This window comes from Hipposideros armiger, unplaced genomic scaffold (assembly GCF_001890085.2).
Source record: "Hipposideros armiger isolate ML-2016 unplaced genomic scaffold, ASM189008v1 scaffold_112, whole genome shotgun sequence".
Taxonomy (NCBI): Eukaryota; Metazoa; Chordata; class Mammalia; order Chiroptera; family Hipposideridae; genus Hipposideros; species Hipposideros armiger.
The window spans coordinates 2,470,123-2,492,162 of NW_017731462.1; the positions used below are offsets into that span (position 1 = coordinate 2,470,123).

General features: G+C 37.5%; 1 protein-coding gene across 9 annotated transcripts in view; it reads right to left on the reverse strand.

Moving 5' to 3' along the window:
• Positions 1 to 22,040, reverse strand: part of PDLIM5 (PDZ and LIM domain 5) — a 190,685-nt gene that overhangs the window by 8,002 nt on the left and 160,643 nt on the right. For all 9 annotated transcript variants that reach the window (XM_019647530.1, XM_019647529.1, XM_019647528.1 and 6 more), the window contains 2 exons: positions 11,336 to 11,510; positions 1,306 to 1,486 (listed from right to left, as the gene is read on the reverse strand). In XM_019647530.1, the coding sequence (XP_019503075.1) occupies positions 1,306 to 1,486; positions 11,336 to 11,510 (356 nt within the window). The remainder of the gene's footprint in view (positions 1 to 1,305; positions 1,487 to 11,335; positions 11,511 to 22,040) is intronic.

The following is a 22,040-nucleotide window of genomic DNA, read 5'->3' on the forward strand; positions in this document are numbered from 1 at the left end:
CATTAAACCAAATCATTTCCCAAGGCTTCCAGCATATACTTCCCTTTCTATACTTGAGACAGATTGCTATTCCTTCTTTATTAGGTAATCAAACAACTAAAACACAATCAAGAGACTCTGTCCTTTTAGTGAAGTTCTGGTCAATCTCTGAAGCAGTGAGTATAAGATTTCCATTTCCTAGAACCTCATTTGGTTCTAAGGCTCCTACCTGACTTTGTTTTCTTAATTATTCTAGAATCCATAGAATACATTTATATCCTAAAACAGTATTAATGTATTCTACTTATTATTTGTCATTTGGGAAGATACAACCTGAATTATTCTATCCTTTTGTTCCCAACATATTATACAAATTAATGATATAGAAATATTTTATGTGGTATATCTAAAATTTTTTAGTGCCCTCAAAGTTTTAGACATATTTAAAGACATATTCTAAAATGAAAGACTACACAATAATTTAGGTTAACTTTTTCTTAATTGATGTGAATTTAGTTTCATTATTATATCTTTATACTCACAATACCAGAACTCAGCCATACCATTTCCAAATTTTATATTAGTTGTATGAGACCAGGCACCTTGGTTGCTTCTAAAGTAAAATTCCAATTCCTGGTCATCCAATAGGAAATGCCTGACCCTTACTTTGTAATTGCGAACTGGGTATTCCAGAGAAGGAAATTCATTCATTCATTATTATTTATTATGTACCTGACTCCTAAATTACTCCAGTTTTGAAAAAAAAAAAGTGTGGTTTTATTATTTTTCTATATATGCATGCTCTCATAAAACTGAGGTTATATTTTTAAACATTATATGCATTCAAGAAAAATATATCATTTATAAGCCTCATGTTTTATAAACTTCATGAGATCTGTGCCCTGTGCTTGAACTCTGACAAATAGGGAAATGCTGCTCTTATAAAAGCTATGGAATTTAATTTAAAACAGGGAAGGTGTCAGTTCTGAGAACTCTGATGTGTGTGGTCCTGTGCGACCTCTTCATTCCTGAGCAAACAGAATCCTGTTGAGGTAGCACACCCACAGTAAATTATTTTTCCCCCACAGTGGTTAGACTTTCACCAGACAAACCAGCACTCACTAAGACAAAACCAAAGACAACTTAACCCCATGAGTCCAATCCACAGAGGTCTATTTAGTTTTGCTTTACAATAATAAATAGTGATGAAAGCAGAGAAGGGATCAAGCAAGAAGAAAATAAAAAGTCAAAATGATGGAAGGGTTTCCTAACAGAAATCGTTCTGCTCTGAAATTCATCCAAAATAAAAAGGTCTCTAGTACTTACTCCAAGGATCTTCCTCTGGCATCGACCGCATTCGGGAGCAAAGAATCTCTCATAGCACAGCTCGCAATACAGGGCCCCCTTCTCCTCCACAAATCCAATGTAGGCCATTGTATTTTTGCAGTGAGCACAGTTAAACTCTTCTGGGTGCCAAGATTTCCCCAGTGCCACTAGGAACGGTCCCCTGCCGGAAGCAAAGAGATCAAGTTGGCTCGGGAATAAAAGTTTCTAAAAAGTTTGCCTGGATAAGACCTGTTTTATACAATGTCTAACCGATTAAATCAGCGGTTCTCAACCTGTGGGTTGCGACCCCTTTGGGGGTCGAACGACCCTTTCACAGGCATCGCCTAAGACCATAGGAAAACAAAAAGATATTTACATTACAATTCAAACAGTAGCAGAATTACAGTTACAGAGTAGCAATGAAAATAATTTTATGGTTGGGGTCACCACAACATGAGGGAACTGCATTAAGGGGTCGCGGCATTAGGAAGGTTGAGAACCGATGGATTAAATACTTGCTCAATTCTCCTTCTCAAGGACTGAGCACATGGGTGCTATAAATTTACATGAGGACTCTCTGTGCATTTATGTGAAAAGAAGGCAGGAGCCAGAGCCTGAAAGGCCATATCCCCCCCTTATTTTTCTGTCTTGAAGAGATTTGGTAGTTATGGTTTTTGAGTTGCAATGAGTGAGTCTGTTTGTGTGTGTCTGTTTGTGTCACGATTATGATTGAAAATGAGGATGTGAACTAGGGCAGAAAATAAAGTAACCAGGAAAAAAATATGGTTTAGGCAGAGATGAGAGCATGATATTTCTATAAAATGAACAAAAATTTCAATTTGCTAATGTCAAAGACTTAAAAATAATAACTATTACCTGAGAAAACATTCTAGTCAATTTCTCTTCCCCATTGTGTCATGTATTTATTTCTCAACTTTATTAAGCACATCAAATCCTCATCTTCCAAAATGACTACAGAAACTGTAAACTGGATATTAGAGGTTGTTTGAAGCTACTTACAAAGGTTTTATTTAATTCAAACGTGACTTATTTTTCATGCATATTTGTATCAAGGTAACAATTTTTTTTTAAGGTAACAAATGTTTGTAAAGATTTTTTTTCCCATTAAATACCACACAGTTATGAACTGATAAGATGGGTTTGAAAGGGTTTTGCTTGACAGGAATCCATTATGAAGCCTTATCTAGTCATGAAGCCTGCAGAGATGAACCATTCTAGCCTTCGCAACATACTTTTCAGTAGCTACATCCCACTGATTTTTATTCATAGAGTGGCTTTACCTCCAAGGCACTTTTATACTTATCTAATTTGTCCATGCAGCATTCCTGTGAGATAGACCAGGGCAGTTATTACGAACTCAGTTTAACAGATGGAAAAGCTGAGATACGGAATGTTCAAAAGATACAACGAATATCATAAAATCACTGATTGAGCGAAGGCCGGAAGCTGAATTTCCTGATTGCTTGTATACTGCTCTAGTCAACTGATATTTTGCCTTTGATCTCATTAGCATCAGTGACCATCACTTAGAGAGCACAGGGTAACTGTTATTAAGCATCGGCACCCAACTTCGAGGCAGGTTATTAATAGGAAAAGTCACAGTAATAAGCATCATAAAGTTGAAGCATATTTTTAGCTTTAACAATAACATAAACCTTGAAATTCAGTAACTATCTCCCATTGGGAAATTCTTTCCAAATACACTGATGTTTATACTCAGAAGCAGCACCGAATTCTGCAAGGGTTAATAAAATAGAACGGCTCCTGATGAATGATTAAAATGTGTTCTGTGGTATCAGGGTGTTTTCTAGCCCCATGTTCTGTTGCCTTGGTTCTTATTAATATGCCATTTTGTATAAGCTCATGCATGCAGCTCTCCTAGCATTTGAGACAAGTAGTTCATATTATTATTTTTTAAACTTTAGGGTACTATAGTTTTGTTATCACTAACAAGGAATGCCTTTGTTAACCAAGTCCTACTAGAAAAAAAAGAAAGGGCTACAGATCACCTCTGTAACCAAATATGTTACTCTGGGTAGGTTGTCCCTCAATTTTTTTTACTGGCTTACAAGTAACAACCTTACTCAACAAGCTACTTCATTTCATTTTCTCAGTATATACCATATTTTGTCGTGTACAATATGCTCCTGTGTATACTATGCACCCACATTTTTGGTCTGAACTTTCAAGGGAAAAAAAGCTTTTGTTTTACTTTTTAAATTTTGTTTGTTTACATTTAGGTACTTGTTTTTTGTATTATAAAGGAATTTTAGCATTTATTTTTTAACATATTATGGTACAAGAAATTTTATGTAACAAATAATTACAAAACATAAGAACAGATACAAGGTACAAGAAAGTTTATGTACCGGTAACAAATTTATGAAATTTATGCATCACACAAGACCAAGAACTCTTCATCACTGCAAGTTCATTGTAAGTTTAACAAAACCAGTTATCATATTCCAGGGTATTATTTTGCATATGGATATTGTTATTGATTTCTAGAGTTACATTTTTAACTCATAAACATAAATAAAAGAATTAAAAACATGCGTAACATTCATCCTTACTTTTCCCACAAAAATTTGGGCAAAAAAAAGTACACATTATACACAGCAAAATACGGTATCTGGCAAGCAGTTTTCCTTCAAAGATAAACCAATGAGTAACAATGCTCAAAGCTAGACAGTTTTATGAGTGCTCTGAGATATTCCACCAGGTGGGTATCTCTGGTTATATACGCTTGAAAAATATGCCAGGCTAAATTTACTGGGACCATAATATAAGGCTACAGTAGAACTTTGGGGTTTTATGCTACCTTTGGTCTGGGTGTTCAAGTTGTTCAAAACAATTTACTAGGGTGAATTTTTTATTAGGGCACATCTTCAGCTCATCTATAAGCCTGAATAGGCCCCTTGAGACCAGTATCCTTAGGCTCCTCAATTTGCAAAAGAAGTCTATCAACCTGCATTCCATTAAAGCATAATTGTTGGTATATGCTTGGAATAAAGAGCTATACTCCTGGAACGTGTGTCTGTCAGTACTACCAAATAGCCAAGAAAGTTCAACTGAGAAAAAAAGACATTTAAGAACAAATGATTGAAGACCATATGATCCATTTTGTAGATTTACCAAAATATATGTTGAGATCAACTCAGACTAGCAGAGAACAGGGTTCTGCAAATCAGAGCATGTAGACCGGACCCATCCCATGGAATTATGATCCATGTTAAGTGTGACACCATCAGTCTGCACTATCACTTGTTACAGGAAATAACTATGAAATCCACCTTTGCTCTTCCTGCAAACTGCTGTTGTTAGATCACATGGGCTATTTTCACATGGATTCCTGGGAGAAATCCCTTTCAGATTTTTGCAGCAAGAACAGTTTTGCTTTGTTTGAGCAATAGATTTATTTATTTATTTTTATCTCACTGTCTAGCAATTCACAAAATTAACTTCCTTTTTTTGTTGTTGGCTGCAAGAAGGCTTAACGTCAAATTTAGTCCAACCATAGTCAAGTATGCATGTCAGTGCTGTAGGTCTTGTCCAGTCTCAATGACAAATTTGTCCAGTGTTCATTTTTAATAGCCCATTTGATATTTTCATTCTTCTTTTGCTCCCTTTTGTAATTCAGAAGGTAATCTTATATTTCATGTATTCTTAAAAGACTTTTTGAAAGCTTTCTGGAATAGGGTCCACTATGAAAGAAGAAAGAAAAAAGAAAAGAAAGAAAGAAATATTGTCCATCAAAAGGGTAACTTTAAGGTATTGCCTTAGTTTCTTTATCAAAATGGAAGATTGAAAGATCTTGACAACAATAAAGAAACTCTCTGTGTACCTTTAAAAACTAGGCTGAAAATGACCGCTGCTCCCACCATACCTCCTTTCTTAAACAAACATGTTCAGTGCAGATACTGGCCTAATCTGATATCCTTGGCTATGCTGAAAGAGCATCTTTCTCCATCAATGATCTTTAACTTATGTACAGATGAAACAATAAAATCTTTTACATATAAAAAAGTACTCTCTTCACTGTGTCAGCAGAGACTAATTTAACAAATTCATTAACACAGGATTAACACTGAAGAAGTTTTTCTTGGTCCATGTAGGATTGGGTTTCTGTTTGTGAACTGGAACAACAGGCTTGGATAACTGCAAAGTGGAATTAAGTATTCAGCTACCTCTTAAAGTCTCTGCACCTTCTGTGCCCTTGCTAAATACTTGTTGACTGACGAAGGGAGAAGAGAGAGAGTCAAAGCATTGATTGGCTGAGAGAGAAGAACTACAGCATGAAACTTTTTACCCAGTTTATCTTCTGTGAGATTTATGCCAAAAAGGCAAAAAAAAAAAAGGAAGGAGAGATAGGGAAGAATGCTAAGGAAAAACATTCTGAGGAAAAGAAAAGCTTACAAATAGAAAGGTGAAAGGAAGTGCAAATTTCAACAGGGACAATCTAACGGATTTAAATTCAAAATCAAATGCATACTTCTTGCTTCCCTTTGTTATGTAAGTCTCACTATAACCCTTGGTGATAGACACGAACTCTATAAACAGATGAAGGAAACAGGAGAAGTTAGTCAACTTTCCTTCGATAATGGGGGATGATGAACTGTAAAGCTGGAATCCTCTAAGGCCCAGCCACTATAGATCAACATTTTTATTTGACCAAACTGTATTGCATCAATAGACATTAAAAACAAAAAAAAAGTTTAAAAAAATCAAAATAAGTTAATCAACGAAAGGCTAAAAACAAAGCCACATCATAAAGAACTCATATGCTCAAAAATAAATAGAAAATCTGATATTCTACTTAACTAGATATAAAAATAAAAATGAATAAGCCAGTTTTATGGCATGCTCAACTTTTAGGAAGGGCCTAGCATGGGCAAGGAGTCTAAGAACAACACAACTAGAAGAATAGAATGAAACACAAAAGATCATTGGGAGAAAATGGCAACACACGCAGTCACAGATATACACAGACACATGCAGGAAGAGAAAAGAGTAAAAGAGAATGAAACACACAGTGACTATCTTTCAAGATTTACAATACTTGACCATCAGAAATGTTAACAATCCTTCCTAAAATTTTGAAACACTATATCTTGACACCCTTAATTCTTAATTTCCAATGGATTATGCCCAAACTTTCCAATTTGGGATATTAAAAATATATAGCTCTTCTTTGATTTTCTTTCATCTTTAATTAATAGTCCTTTAAAATAACTGCATTTAAAAGGCTGTAAGGCCTACTATAGCTTTTTTATTTTAAAGATATAAAGGACATGCTCCTTAAGAATAAATAAATGCATAGATAAAATTAGCCCAGCCATAGTAAGTGAATAAAAGGAACGAGTTCTAAATAAGGTAATATTAATTGATAATTTAAAAAAGACTTATTGGAGATAATTATAGTTAATTCTATATATTGAGGTTATTATAAAATCAGAAAAGTGGGAGAAATGTGCTTCTGTATCGTAAGACAAGTGCGATACAATTTCAACCTGGCAAGATGAATATCATACATTCCTCTGAGTATTTTTAAAAAGTTCGTTCATCAACTGAACAAATATTTACTAAATGCAATGATATGTGCCAGGGGCTGTTCTAGGAGCAGACATATAACAAGAAACAAGGCCAGAAAAAGCCCTGCTTGCATGGAACTTATATTCTAGTACGGGGCAGAGAGACAACAAAAAAGAGAAAACATATGGAATGTTAGATTTTAAATGCTGAGGAGAAGAATGAAGCAGGGAGGGGAGAGAGCGAGACTGTGATGTGGAGGTGAGAGTGGGAGAATTTAAAGAGGATGGTCAAGAATATCCTGCTATTTGAGTAAAGACCGAATATCTAGAGGAAGAGCTACGAGGCAAAGGAAAAAGCGATTTTTCACTACAGTAAATCTTACTCTTGGTCTGTGTCTTTTGGTTGTTTCCTTAAATTCAGGGGCTAACACATTACGCCAAGAAACACATTACTTTTATTTGCAAGTAAAATCTTAACCAGCAGGGAAAAGAAACAAATCCTTTTCATAAAGGAGTGCTCAGAGATTGAAATGGATGGTGAGACAGGCAAAACGCTCCGTGGGCCTCTCCTTGGGGTCACTAAGATGGATCTCCTTAGGAGAAACACATTAAGATCACTGAGCAAGAAACAATTCAGTAAATGTTCAAGTTCTCTCTCACTGGAGTAAACAGTGGGTTGACTGAATGTGACTGGTCTGGTGCCGTACTGCAGGCAAACACAGAACAACAGTATTATGACTATTTTTTTTTTAAGCATTCCATATCTAAGAAGAAATTCCAGCTCCATAAATCTCTTGCTTCTTGCATAAAGATGCTAAGACGCTAAATATGAATGGTCCACTTAACTTCACGTAATGCAAGTGGTCAATAGATTTTAATGCCATGAGATGTAACAGTCAAGAAATAAGCTAGAATTTTCATAAGCCCATTCTACCAGAAAAATGAAAATGTATTTTGGCTACATTAGTCTGTTTTTTTGTTTTCCTATTATACCAACACTCCAACAGTCAATCTATTCATGAGTCCAAGAGTGGAAGCAATGGTTCTTGTATCACAAATAGAATGGAAATGTTCCACAGCAAACGTAATCAAAGTTTCAGTCAAATTTCCTAAATGTAACACCTTATCCATCTGTAAAAAGCAGCTAATCAAAGTAATATCTAAATAATACAATTGAGGCAAAACATCCATAATCTCTTCAAGATTCAAGTAAACCAAAATACTTTAAATATTAGATCCAAATAAAATGATTTATGGAGTTTTAAGCTAAATATACTCTGTAAGAGATAACCAATTTAGGACTAAGATTCAGGGTTCTGAGGTTTTCCAAAAGCAATTAACTTTGCTAAAAACAAACACAAAATTTACCTTAGTTTTCCTTTACTAAAAAATGCTTTAGAAAATTTAAAATATTTAGAAAATAAATACAAAATAAACAATATAAATTATAAACAAATTATATAAATTACACTGTGGAAAACCAACAATATAAATTATAAAATAATCCTAACCATTTCAGTGTGCCCGGCTGCAATATTCTATATGGAAAGTTTCAAGCCTGCAACTGCAGCTTGTTTTTAAAACAGGTGTCCAAGAGAATGTCACTTGATCTAATGCCTCCTTGCTTTGGTAAGTGATACTGACACTGAGGCCAAGAACTAGAATTATGCTTTGACGAGGTCTCTGAACTGACCACAATGTATTCAAGCTGCTTTAGCATTTGAGCACCAAACAAATGTGCTGTGTTAATTACTGTTATAAGATCTTGACACGAACTAATCCCTGTTCCTATTAACTTCCTTAGTAAATTAAGCTTTAATGCTTAACTGATAACAAGTGCTGGGATAATCTAGAGCAATATAAAACTTAACAGATGAGGGAGCAATAAATGATGACCATTCATGCTATTAACATAATACATATTTATTTCACATGGCAAGAAGATTGTGCATTAAAATTACATCCTGATCCAGCATTAAAACTGAAACCAAGGCAGGTAGGGGTTAGGAATGTAACTTCTATTTTGATGTTCGTATTTTCTCCCTATTAAGATGTTTTAGAGGTTCTGGTAGTGGCGATCAGCGGTGTCACAGAATTTGATAATCAGGCAACATGCATCAGCAACTGACATGGTTTGACATTTTGGAAGCCCATCCAATTACTTGCTTACAACAGCACACAAACAGCAGTGACTCCTGTCTCCCAAAACGGTATTTTTACCCAGAATATAGTATCCCTAAATACCAGTCTACATTACCAAAGTACCATAACTTATAGAAACAAGGTGACAAGTCAGAACTTATTTTTATTTCATTAATATTAAACCTAAAAATGTAACAACTAAATAATTTAGTAATTAAAATTTAGTAATTTAATTAAAAACAGTGTTTTATTTACTGGGATAAAGCAGTACTACACTAGATGTTACATAGTTTAAATATTTCTGTAATGCAATAACCCTAGAGTAGTACTTTTAGGAAAATGACTCTAACCAAATTAATGTCACGGCTTGAATGACAAGCGGGTTTCGAGTCACACGTGATCTGTTGAGGTCAAACCTTCACTGAATCCTCTGTGTGAGGGGTACTGTGCTGGACTGTGGAAACCCCTACTGATTTGGTCCTTCTCCCCATAACCATGGTTACTGCTACCACTACTGAATAATTCTTAAGTAAGCAGGTACTACTTACTGTGGAAAATACAATTTGAGTGAAAACTAACAGCGTACAAAATACTGTATTATGATTCCATTTCTGTAAACAACATCTGTCCTCGTGTGTGTGTGTGTGTGTGTGTGTGTGTGTGTGTGTGTGTGTTGTAAAACTGTGAACTAAAATACTCATAGTGGCTATCTTAGGGAGTTGAATTATGTATGCATTTTTATTTTTGTGTTGTTTTTCTCTATTTTTGAAATGTCACAATAAACGTGGACTACCTTTAAAATATAAGAGCTATTTTATTTTTCATCATGTACTGTATGCTGTGTTCTTGACACATTTATATTTAACAGTGGGTTAAGGAGAGTATATTTAGCTCTTAAAGTATTGAGGCTTCCTGGGCCCCATTTTCAGTATTAACTAAACATATTATCCTAAGCAATAATTGTACAGAGAAGGGGAAAGTGCAAGTAAGTCTTAACCTTATTCAAGTTTAGAGAAGCCATTGTTTTAACTCTTTCAAAACAGGATAAATTAAAAATGAGGAGCAAACTTGAGCAGTTATTTCAGCTGATCATTTGTTCCTGCCATAAGGCAACTCACAGAAGCAACAGGGTCCGGCTGGTGGGTCCCTGAAGTCATGCTTATACCTCATAACATTTTAAAAGCGCTTATTAAGAAATGCTCCGAGAGTTAACAAAGTGCCAGTACAGCACACTCGCTTACGATCTCTGGGACATTTTCCCTACTTGGAATTTAAGATACAATAAAATAGGATTTGGATAAAAATATTATAATGAAGCAGGTTATGATCTAATCTAAAATGGAAAACATTTATGTATAGACTTGAAGGTAATTATATCTTTCAGTGCTTAGGTATTCAGAATTCCAATCTTCTTTCCTCTAGGACTCAAAATTCTTATGTCACTAATTATTTTTCATCTCAATGAAAGTCCTCACTTCTATAATTTGTAAAATAATGAAGTTCAGATAAATGATCTTCAGGGTTCCTCTGAGTCTTACAATTTTATTATTATCTGGAAGGCCCCATTAATCATTATTTTTCCTTAATTCTGAGAGGAATGAATAACTGACAAAATTGGTATTTTCAGTTTTCATTTCAAGGGCCTAGAATTACTTTTCATTAAAATAGACTCTAACAAATAGATATTCTACTTCAATAACCATTCCATAGAAATATGGCAAGAATATTTTCACTAATAAAATTTTGACTCTTTCAGGAGATAAATATATATGTGTGTGTGTTTAAAAAAACAACATTGGTATTAAAACAACATCGGTGGGCCGGCCAAGTGGCGCGATGGTTAAGAACTGGCTTGGGACGCCAGAGGGCCCAGTTCAGATCCCACATATGAGGGCCAGTGACACTGCCCTCCACAGCTAAGATGCTGAACAACAGCTCAACCTGGAGCTGGGTTGCCGCGAGTCGCTGACAACGGCGTGGGCAGCACTCCCTGTGGCAGCGGGTTGCCATGGGCTACCGTATGTAGCCAGCAGCCAGCGTGAGCAGCCAGCAGCCGCAGTGAGCAGCCGTCCAGAAGCCAGCGACTGATCTGCCTCGCCCGGGAAGAGCGCAATGATGGTGCCAACTTGGGCCAGTGAAGCAACGTCCTCCACAACTAGACTGAAGAACAAAAGGACAGCAACTTGTCTGTTCCCCTTCCCCCAATTCCCCAGCACTGTTCCCATCCCCCCAATTCCCCAATAAAAACAAACAAACAAACAAAACCAACATTGGTATTTCTTGAAATTTCCAAGAAACTCTTTTGAAATTTCCAAGAAAATTCAAAACCAACCAACCTGATGACCTGGTTGCAGTGGGCGCACATTGGAGTTCGTTTTCCTGCTGGAATGTGCTCAGCTCTTTGCACTAAAGTGTCCTGGTCGCTGGGCTGGGGCTGCCCCGCAGCTGAGTTGCCCGGTGTCACTGCTCCTGAAGAAGCTGCACTATTTGAGATTCTCCCCGTGGAAGGTGCTAGGAGTTCAAACACAGAGGAATCAGAAGGAAAATAAGCCTGATATAAGCTTTTCTTAAAAAATAACATGATAACTTTTAAAAGTCATCTATTCACGTGCTGATTCACTCGCTCGCTCACATTTGAGGAGGGGTTACATACCAGACACTGGACTGTGACTACAGAGATAAACAGAAACGAGTATCGAGGATAACAACACAATGAAAGAGTTAGGACAGAAGCATGTGTAGCGCGTTGCTTCCCAGAGGAGGGATGGTTAGGGTAAATAGTGCCAGCGAGGTACTTCTAGTCATCCAGGCATCTCTGCTAAGAAATAATTACATTAACTCCAAATAGATCACAAGCACATTAAAAAAAATCTCAGGGAGTTGGAGATACCAATAACAAACACGAACTTACTACATTATCTTTCTTCCTGTATGCTCTAAGAAGCCTGTACGATCAGTCACCCGATCATGGAAGGTCACTACATTATACATTAGAATCAGCCTAGGACCTTCCTCTCCCTCAGCTGTGGTGACAATGGATGCTGCTGATTTTATATCACATTAGCTCTTAGCTTTTCCCCTCATCTCCCTTCCTACAAGACTGTCCTGGTTTAGATCCTCAATGTCTCCCACCTGGAATAGCCGCCAACATGTCGTGTCCTCTACAAATTCATCCTCCCAGCTGCCACCAAAGACTGCAGTCTGGCCCCATCGCAACTCGGTGGAAACCATTTCTAGGCCCTGCTGCTCTGTGCCCACTGAACGCAGTCCATACTTCCAAGCACTGCACACAGGTTCCGCCAACAGCCTCGGCCTGCCCCACCGCCCGCTTCCACCCCTCCCTGCCTTTCACTTCATGCTACAGCAATACCAAACGGCCTCACGTGCTCTCGTGCAGGGGTCTTCAATGCCATTTCTCTATCCTTCTTCCTATGTCCCTAGTAACCACTGCCTATTGTTTAAGATTCAGCCCATAAGTCGACAGCTCAAGAGTCCTCCCTGATCACCTCTCCCTGCTGCGCCCTCCACACAGTCCTGATTAAATGTTTCTCTTCCATGTTCCCATAATTTCCTATGAATGACTTTATTACTGCTTCTACTATGTATATATGTCTTTTCTTCTCCAACTAGATGATAAGTTCCCCGAGGGCAGGGACTACAACTTACGCATTACCTTTGCAACTACCAATGTCTGGAATGAATAAATGAATGAATGAATGAACTGGAATCAATACATAAATGAATGACTGTGAAAACTGTAAGGGACTGAAACCAACAGAAGCCCAGGTCCTTACCCACAGGCAATTAAAATGTCATAGAGGGGAAAAGGCATACATTAAAAAAGTTTAAAAGGAAACAGCCTTTAAGAAAAGCACGTACATACTACAAATTAATCAAGTGCGTGTATGCATGTATATGTGTGTGTGTGTATTGACAGAATCCATATTAAAGGTGTGGTCAGAACTGGGTAAGATAAATTAGGATAATTTTCCCTCACCACAATAACGTCTGTTTGCAGTCAAGTGCACGTGCAGATCCAGAACCCAGCATTCGCAAACACCGAGCCCATCTCCTGAGGTGCTTGGCCTGGCACCCGAGCTGTGACATGGCATCTGACTGGCCGGGGAGCCCTACGACTGCCCATGTTTCAAGTGAGTCAACTGACCAGGAACATGTTTTCTTTCTCTTCAACTCATGCTTTCTCTTACAGAAATGGGAAAGAAAGCCGCCGCACTATCACTTCGTCCACTCTCTTCCGTGTTACCTCATTGACTCACACAGCACCACTCTCTCCTCTGTGGGTCTTCACTTTCTACGTCCAGGCCTGATTACTCCTGGACCACCAGATATGCATTTTCCACGCCAAATCTTGTTTATGTCTTTAAGTTCGGGACATGCAAAATGCATTCCACTTTCTTGCGCACCTTCCCAGCTCTTCCTAAGAACTCTCCTTTATTTAGGCGACGCCTTTGGCCTCATATGTCCCTGACTCAGTGCCCAGGTGCTAACAATGGTTTCACTGTAAATGTTTACAAGGTCTGTCTCTTCTTGCCAATCTGAGCCCATCCTCTTTCATTTGAGTCCTGGTTTCAATCCCTCCCGTCTGGACCATTACACGTCTTCTCAGCAGTTTCTCTGCTGCTAGTCTCTTTTTTTTTTTTTTTAGCTGAGCCATCCTGCCACCTGTTGGCAGCTCAGCGGCTGCTCAGCTTGGGCCAGGACTCGAACTGCTGCTGCTCAGAGCTCAAACCCTTGAGCAAGCTCTTAACCAACTGAGCCACTCGGCCGGCACGGCCAGTCTCTTCTTCAACTTCTTCTGCTACGTTCTTTTTCCAAATCCACTAATCTGGTCATTTTTTATTGTAAAGCTTTCTGTAACTCCTCACTGCAAACTCCATTCAGTCCTGACAGTCCAGCTCCTCAGCGACTTCACCCTCATCTCCTCTACAATCTTCTCTCTTTTGCGCACCCATATCCCTGTCATCATCATCATCTTGATTATACTCACTTAATATTTAACTTGTGCTGGTATTATTCTCAAATCTTTACAACAGCCCTATGATTTAGGCATGATTAGTACCACTTTTTTACTCTTTCTGAGGCCAAAAGAGGTTAAGAAACCTGCCCAAGGTCAAACACCAAACGAAAGGACGTCCAGACTCCAGGCAATCTGGTTTCAGAGACTGTGTGCTCTTAAACCCTATGTTCTAGTCTATTTGCTTGTCCCTTGAACATGCCATGTCATCCCCTGCTTCTCTGACCCTCAGTCAATGAAATGTCCCTCTCTCCTCGGCTGCTCATTGCTTTCTCATTCTGCATGGCTCATGAAAGTTCCATCTTCGTCTTCAGTATTCTCTTATCATCCCAACTTTAAGAGGGGCAGTGTTCTCCTGCTCCTTTAACCTCTGTAACACCCCTGCCTGGATAATTTATTTAGTATTTATCAATATCCTGTAGTGCCTTTTCCTTCCTAAGTAAATGATAAACTCTACCCACTACCAGAAAACTGCCTTACAACTAGAAGGCAAAAAAAATTAATATTGAATCAAGTAAATGAAAAAGGGAGGGTTCCAAATCACTTTCACTTTTGCCTTTTTAAAGACAGCTATAGAGATTTTTTTAAATGTAGATTAGGTTCAGGATTTCAAACAGTGGGAAAATTACCAACTGAAAAATCTGAAAATCAAACCTCAAAGAGAGTCAAACCCTTTCATCTACCATATGCCTTTATTTTATCACATTATCTATGCATAAGCCCTAAAGTACTGAGTCACTGAGACATTTTTAGCAATAAAAGAGTGTAGTAATTCTGCATCAGTCATTGTAAAATGGGACATAATCCATCTGGCCCAGGCCTCAAGGAGAAGGTACGTGGGGAACTAACTTATTTAACATGAGAAGCCATTCTTAAACATGAAACATCTGACGGTCTTAAGCACGTATAAAAAGGCTCTAAGCTCACTGCTGTTCCTTCCTTGGGAAGAAAAGCCTTGCTTTCTGTTACTGCCCCATGTTAACCACTGTGGAGAGGACCGAAGTCCGCACACCTCGGTTTTGTTGCTGTGTTGCTAGCACACTGGCCCGCACACAAAGCGACACAATTATGGAGCCTGAATGTTTCCAAGGCCCCGTTACCTCCCATATGAATAAAATGTTTCATTTCTTCACACTGAACTTCTCACCACTCTAGCAAAGGAACAGGCAACTTTTGAGCCATCGAGTGCCAATCCCCAGCTTCTGCTCTCTTGGCTTATGGGAAAGAGAGGTTTAAGAAGGTGAGGTCTTGGGAGTAGGGAAGCCCCACAAAATGAGCCCTGTTTCCTTCAGAATTCTGTACAGAGAAGAGAGTCTTCCATGGGTACAATGACTAAAAATACTTCAAACTTATTGAACCCGTTTTAAAAATCACCTACGTTAAGGTAGAAAAAAACAGATATCTCTTTAGAGACGGCAGCTTAAAAATGACAATCTATTTGTATTTTTTTTTCTTTTTAAGTCCTAGAAGAACTAGTAAATAGGAACAGTGAATTAATCCATTTCATAAGCAAGGAACCTAAGTCACAAAAAATGTAAGTGACCTATTCAAACTGAATGATGAGTAAGTCAGTGAAGTGTCACAATGGGAACATCAGGGAGTTAGTCCTTCACTCAAGTTTTCCTTTTTAATCTTAATTTTGAGCAGCTACCATCAAATTTGGCTTCTTTTGTGGCTAATCTCTATTTTACTGGGATCATGTTTTAAAATTTTTTTTTCTTTTGTATCAAATACATTTCAGCACCACAAAGCTCATCTAAAAATTTAGAGCCATAAGCTACTTTCGAAACCAATAGTGTTGGTGAGAATATCTTTTCTTAACTTTAGAGTGGTTATTGTCTTTCGGTTTTGAATGATATACAGTCATATTTATTCTATGTCTTTCAGCACTGCTAGTAAGACCTAAAATTACAAAGATTATCATTGAATAAGTAAATATAAATTTGTGGGGAAACCTAGCAGCATAATAGAACACTTTCACAGTATATAATATATAAACTTGTCATATTAATCAAGTAAAATATACCCATAATATGCTGAGTTGCTAGTTTTTAAAATATATGTCATAGTGATATATCTAAGAATTAATTCTAAGGGGCAGTGCTTCTTTAAAAAAGCAACCAGACCTCTGACTTACTAAATATGAAATTTCATTTACTACAAAGAACTAAATCTCTTATGGACAACAGACTATTAAGTGGCATAACAAATTTTTAAAAATTGAACCACATATATTCATTAATTTAGTAGAACAACTATTTCCTGTTATTGGGTAAATCTATGTGATATGTTATTTGGAAAGATAAATTAAAAATTCTTTACTTTAGAAAGATCTTCATTAGATTTTTTTCCCCCAAACAGATGATTTAGCAAATTAGTTAACACAAGTTTGAAGCAATCTTATCCTTGGATTTATTTTTCTTTTCTCACCATTGTAAGGCCCCAATCAAATGATGATTAAGTTATCCAAGTTAACTTCTGCACTATGGGACACAAAAGTATATCACTGGAGATTTGTTTACTAAACACGTAACATACAATACTATAAAATACTATGTAAAATATAAGGAATTATAAGTTATCTCATTTTTTACTACGTTTCAAAAATAGCTGAGCTCGTTAAAAGGAACTCGTTTACATAAATAAGGAGTTTATAGAGAGAGAACACAGATTAAGAGCAAAGAACTTCTGGTAGTACAATGTGTGAATTCTCTGAAAACAGAACAAGGTGGGATATTTGATATTTCTGCTTCCCATCCCTGTTTAAAAAAGGCTGTTAACTCTAAACCAATACACTTAAACAACCAGTGGTGAAGATTATGATATGTATGTTAAGCACCTGGCCAGGCTGTACTTGAATAGGCAAGAAATTCATCAGTTAACTCTTTTGGTTCAAGGCAAATTATTCAACTACCAGTAAAATATTCTTATTACTGATATGTACTAGGTGAAAAAAATACTACTTTATGTCAAATCTTACTTGAAAACTTAACGTAAGTCAATTGGAGCTGGGGAGTGATATCCCAGAAAACAAGCTTCAGTAACAGGAGATTTACATTACTCTTACTAGATATAGTGTTTTTGAGTTGCTGAACATATTATTCAGTAGGAACAAGTCTAGTGTTGGAAGATGAACTGCTCACAACAATACAAAAAATACATGACTTCTTCCCAGCTCCACAGTACATCCTGGCTCAAGCCACCATCATCTTATTTGCTGTATTGCAGGTACTGCTGTAGGTCTTGCTTCTACCCTTGCCAACACAGAAGCCAGTAGAAAGTAAATCAGATCATGCTGCTCCTCTGCTCCAAACACTCCAGTAGCTCCCTTCTAAGTCAGAACCACAACCAAAGGCCCTGCAGCCTCTGACTCCAGCTACCTGCCTGACCTGCTCTCCCTCTGGCCGCTGCGTCTGAGCCACACTGGCTTCCCTAATATCCTTCTATGTGTTCAGCCCGCTTCTGAGTCAGGGCCTTTGTACTTCCTATTCCCTGTCTGGAAATTTTTGCCCCAGCTGTTTGCACGGCTTGTTCCCTCACTTCCTTCAGGTCGCTACTCAAAGGCCATTTTATCAACATGGCTTTCTCTGACCATCCCATATTTTATAAAACAGCAACACCCTCCCCCACAAACCAGCATTCCCTATACTCCTTAACTGGTTTATCTTTTTCTATAGTGCTCATCAAACACATTTCACATTCTTTTTATTATCTAGCTCTTCATACCTTGAGGCCAAGGACACTGTATTTTCTTTGTTGCTTCCATCTCTAGCACCCAGGACAGTCCCTGGCATATTGCTTAATAAATCTTTGTTTAGAGAATGAATGACTCCAGCACCAAAATGAGTGTCTCCTCACTAAAAGGAATCAGACTTCTTAGAGAAACTGCTGATTCTAGGACTGGGACAAAAAACTGAACAACGAATGTCTAGACTATCTTGTCAAATTATTAATAGAAAGCAAGGAAACCCTCAAAGACTACTAGAGCTCTATCAGATGGACTTGACCAAGCAGATGAGGTGGTTTGAGCATTAGTAACAACAACAACTACGAATGATGGAAATACTTTGAATATGTTTAAACCCACAAGCTCATAATAATTCTGGAATTTTTAAAAAACTGCACTGATCATCTTTAGAGGATGCTAAAGAACCAATTCATTATTTTAAAAACTAGTAAAATTTAATAAAGGGAAAGAATCAAGCTTTAACAATTTATTAACTCATAACTGATCACATTTCATCTACATCCCACCCACTCCCTTGCTATCTCTGAGCTATTTTGAAGCAAATTCAAGATCTACCATTTAATCCATAATATTCCAATACGATCTCTAAGCACACTCTTTAAAAACCTAAGCATCATACCATCACTGCACCTAAAGTCACATCATCAAATAACCAATTTTCATTTTTCTTCTACTGTATTAGTTTTCTACGGGATCTGAGCTAGAATTGATTCCAGAGTCATCAGCATATTGATGACATCAGAGGCTTTGGGAGTTACTGAGATTCCTCAGGGAAAGAGTAGAATGAAAATAGAAGAGCTCCTAAGGCAAAAGGCAAAATAATATAAATTCTTTTAGGACAGAAAGAGAGGCAGGATAAAAACCAGGACGGTGCGTCACGGAAGCCAAAGGAGAGTGGACAGTTTGGGATCAAAAACCACATCTGTCTGGCTCCGAAGCCCATGTCCCTATGCAATCATCCATCAGATATTTATTAGGTGCAACTGTGAGCCAAGCAAGCTCTTTGCCAGTCACTTGCCTTGCCCATGGAACTACAAAGGCAGATCTCCTCAACTGTGATCTAAGCCTGGCGGTACTAACTTCCGGACCAGTTTAGAAGGAGGGAATAGTGATAATTGAGAATGATCAATTTCTCCCATTCTAAATTTCCTTCATGGGCCTGGCAGGATAGATTTAGGAATAATGCATGAAAGCATTATTTTTTAGTTGCTCTGATGTGCCTAAAAGTGAAGACGATCACTTTTAAACCCTTTCTGTATCTGTAAAAGATTACATTTGTTTCTTACAGAGATGTTACTTTCTTTCCCTAAACCTAGCTGCCCCTACTTTTCAGCCCTATAATGAATGGCTGCAACATTCTTGAAATAAAACATATAAGAATACAAGGTTAGAGTCTTGTTTTGAGAACATTTAAGAGGATTTATATAAATTGCTTCAGAAAAAGAAATGAAATTATAGATCTAATACTTTCGCTAAGGACAAATAGGCTTGAAGCATTAGAATGTTGAATCTGCTTTGATGTACAACTCTAGATTGGTATAAATATTTCAACTGCTACATTAGAGCAGCAGAGAAAGTTATAGCAGTAAATTTAGGGATAACCACACTATATATATGTTTTTAAATCCTATAATATTTCATTCTTATGAAGTCATAAATAAGGCTATCAAGAATCCTAATGTTCCCACTCCCCCAAAAAGAAAAAAAAAAAAAGACAAATATTTACAGCCCTGACAAGACAGAAGGCATATGTGAGATTTTATGGTGTGAAAAACAACTGGCTCAACTGCAAGGGGGAGTTCCTATTATAAACACCGAAGCTAATGCCGTACTCATATATTGGGTTGTCGGAAAAGTCATGACGTATTTTGTCTATGTTTTTCAAAGGTCATTTATTTATATAAAGAACAAAGATCAATCAATGATATACTGCCCATTTTGTTCAATAACCTTTTGCCATCTTTCAGTGAGCTTCATAATTCCTTGTTCATAAAAGGACCTGTTTTTATTTGCGAAAAACTGAACAAGGTGCTGATTTATAGCCTCATCTGAATTGAACGCTATACCACGCAAGGAGTTTTGAAGAGAATGGAACAAGTGGAAGTCTGATGGCACAAGGTCAGGCGAGTATGGTGTGTGTGGCAACACATCCCATCCAAGCTCCGGTCATTTTTGACAGGAGATCAAACTTGTGTGTGGTCTCACGTTGTCACAATGGAACACAACTCCTTTACAATTAAACAAGCTCTGGACGTTTCTGGATGATGGATTCGTTCAAACTGTCCAATTGCCGACAGTACACATTCGAATTGATTGTTTGGTTCCTTGGTAGGAGCTTAAAATCCCACCACACTGAGAGCATAACCTTCCTCTGATGAATGTCTGCTTTTGATGTCGTTTGAGGTGAATCATCACGTCGGGACCAAGACCATTTGCGCACCACACTGTTGTCAACAATCCACTTCTCATCACCAGTTATCAGTTGCTTCAAAAAAGGATTGTTTTCCTCATGTTTAATGAGCATATTGCAGATGTTCATACGCGCCGTCAAATGAACTTTTTTGAGTTTATGTGAAACCCAAATATCATGCTTGCTTACGTATCCCAGCTTCTTCAGGTGGTCGTGAATGCTTGAATGATGGGTGTTCAATGTTGCTGCAATCTCTCGTATCGTGTAACATGGATTTTACTCGAACAATCCCTTTATTTTGTTGTCATCAACCTCGGTGGGCCTCCCTGACTGAGGAACATTGTTGAGATCAAAATCACCAGCACGGAATTTTGTGAACCATCGTTGGCACTGATGTTCTTGTAATGCATTGTCACCATAAACTGTATGCAACTTTTCATAAGCTTGACACACGTTCTTCCCTTTAAGGAAGTAAAACAGTAAAATATGGCAAAAATGCACAGTTTGGTCTTCCATCTTCAACTTGTTGTAAAATCTCCAAAACTCAACCAAATCGCTCAATTTTGTTTTAGAATGAAGCTAGAACTGTCAGCCGTCAAATGACATAGCAATAACATAGATGCAAATGACTCTAGTACTTCCAAAAATGAACTAGTGCCATCTGCTGCAAACATGCATCATGACTTTTCCCATAACTGGGCTACATCAAAGTGACATTCTGGCACTCTTGGGGAAATGAAGAATTGTAATTCAACATCTCAGAGAATATGTTCACAAAGGTATGGCAGAAATTTTACACGTACTAAATCGGGTAGCACGGATGGCAACACACTTGCACATTGTCATGGGCAGCAAGTGCTTTCTTATCTGTGCTGTCCCCCCCACCATCTCCAACAGATGGTGGCCAAGAGAAGCACAGAATCTGTGCATTTTGTCTGTCAAGCTCCTTATGTTGAACGTATAAACAACAGTCTGCTCTCCATAATCCAGGCATGAAATTATATCCAGGACAAATAGAAAGGGTTTAAAGTTAAGCCAAGATCTAGGATCAGAGGGAAAGTACATGCTGGAGAGGGCTGTGCAAATTTTATAAATGGAATCAAGGATTTTTTTTTCTTTAATTCAATGATTAAAAGCAAAATTGGACAGATTAAACTATTATCATTTCTCTAAGCAGTGGAGAATGCTGGTATGTATGCCATAAAGAATTGGAACAGGTGTGCCCAAGGCTAAGTATCAAGTATTTCCACAGCTTCAGAAGGTTAGTTTCTTCCATTAGCCACCAGCCTTTCAACTCTAAGAACTCAGATTAAACTGGATATAGAGTGTCTTAATTAAAGTGAGTGTGGGGACGTGGATAAGGTTCGGTTTTCTTTTTAATTTGTTGCATCACACATCATCAAAATTCAAGATACACAGACTTGCCTTTTTCTCCCAACTAACGGACCTTACAAAGAAAACTTCCATTTGGTCAGAGTGACAAGTAAAACAAACCCAGCCTGTACCTTGCAGATAAAGACATGAGATCCTCAAATATCTGTTTTTATCACTGTTCAACTGAAAATGAATACATTATTTATTACTTACACCTAGGATTTTCTAAATAATCTCAATATTACTGTTCCAATTTCAAATTCTATGATAGGAAGACAAATCCATGCTCTAATTGTGGGTAGTCAATGTACTTCATGTTAAAAAGAGAAGTGTGGGGGCAGGGAGGAGACAGGTATGAAGAAAAAAGGAAAAGAACAAAGGAAAAAAACTCAAGATAAAATATTTTTAAAAACAAAAACAAATCTGATGTGTGATTCACGACCTCAGGGATACTAAACAGGACCACTGGTGAAC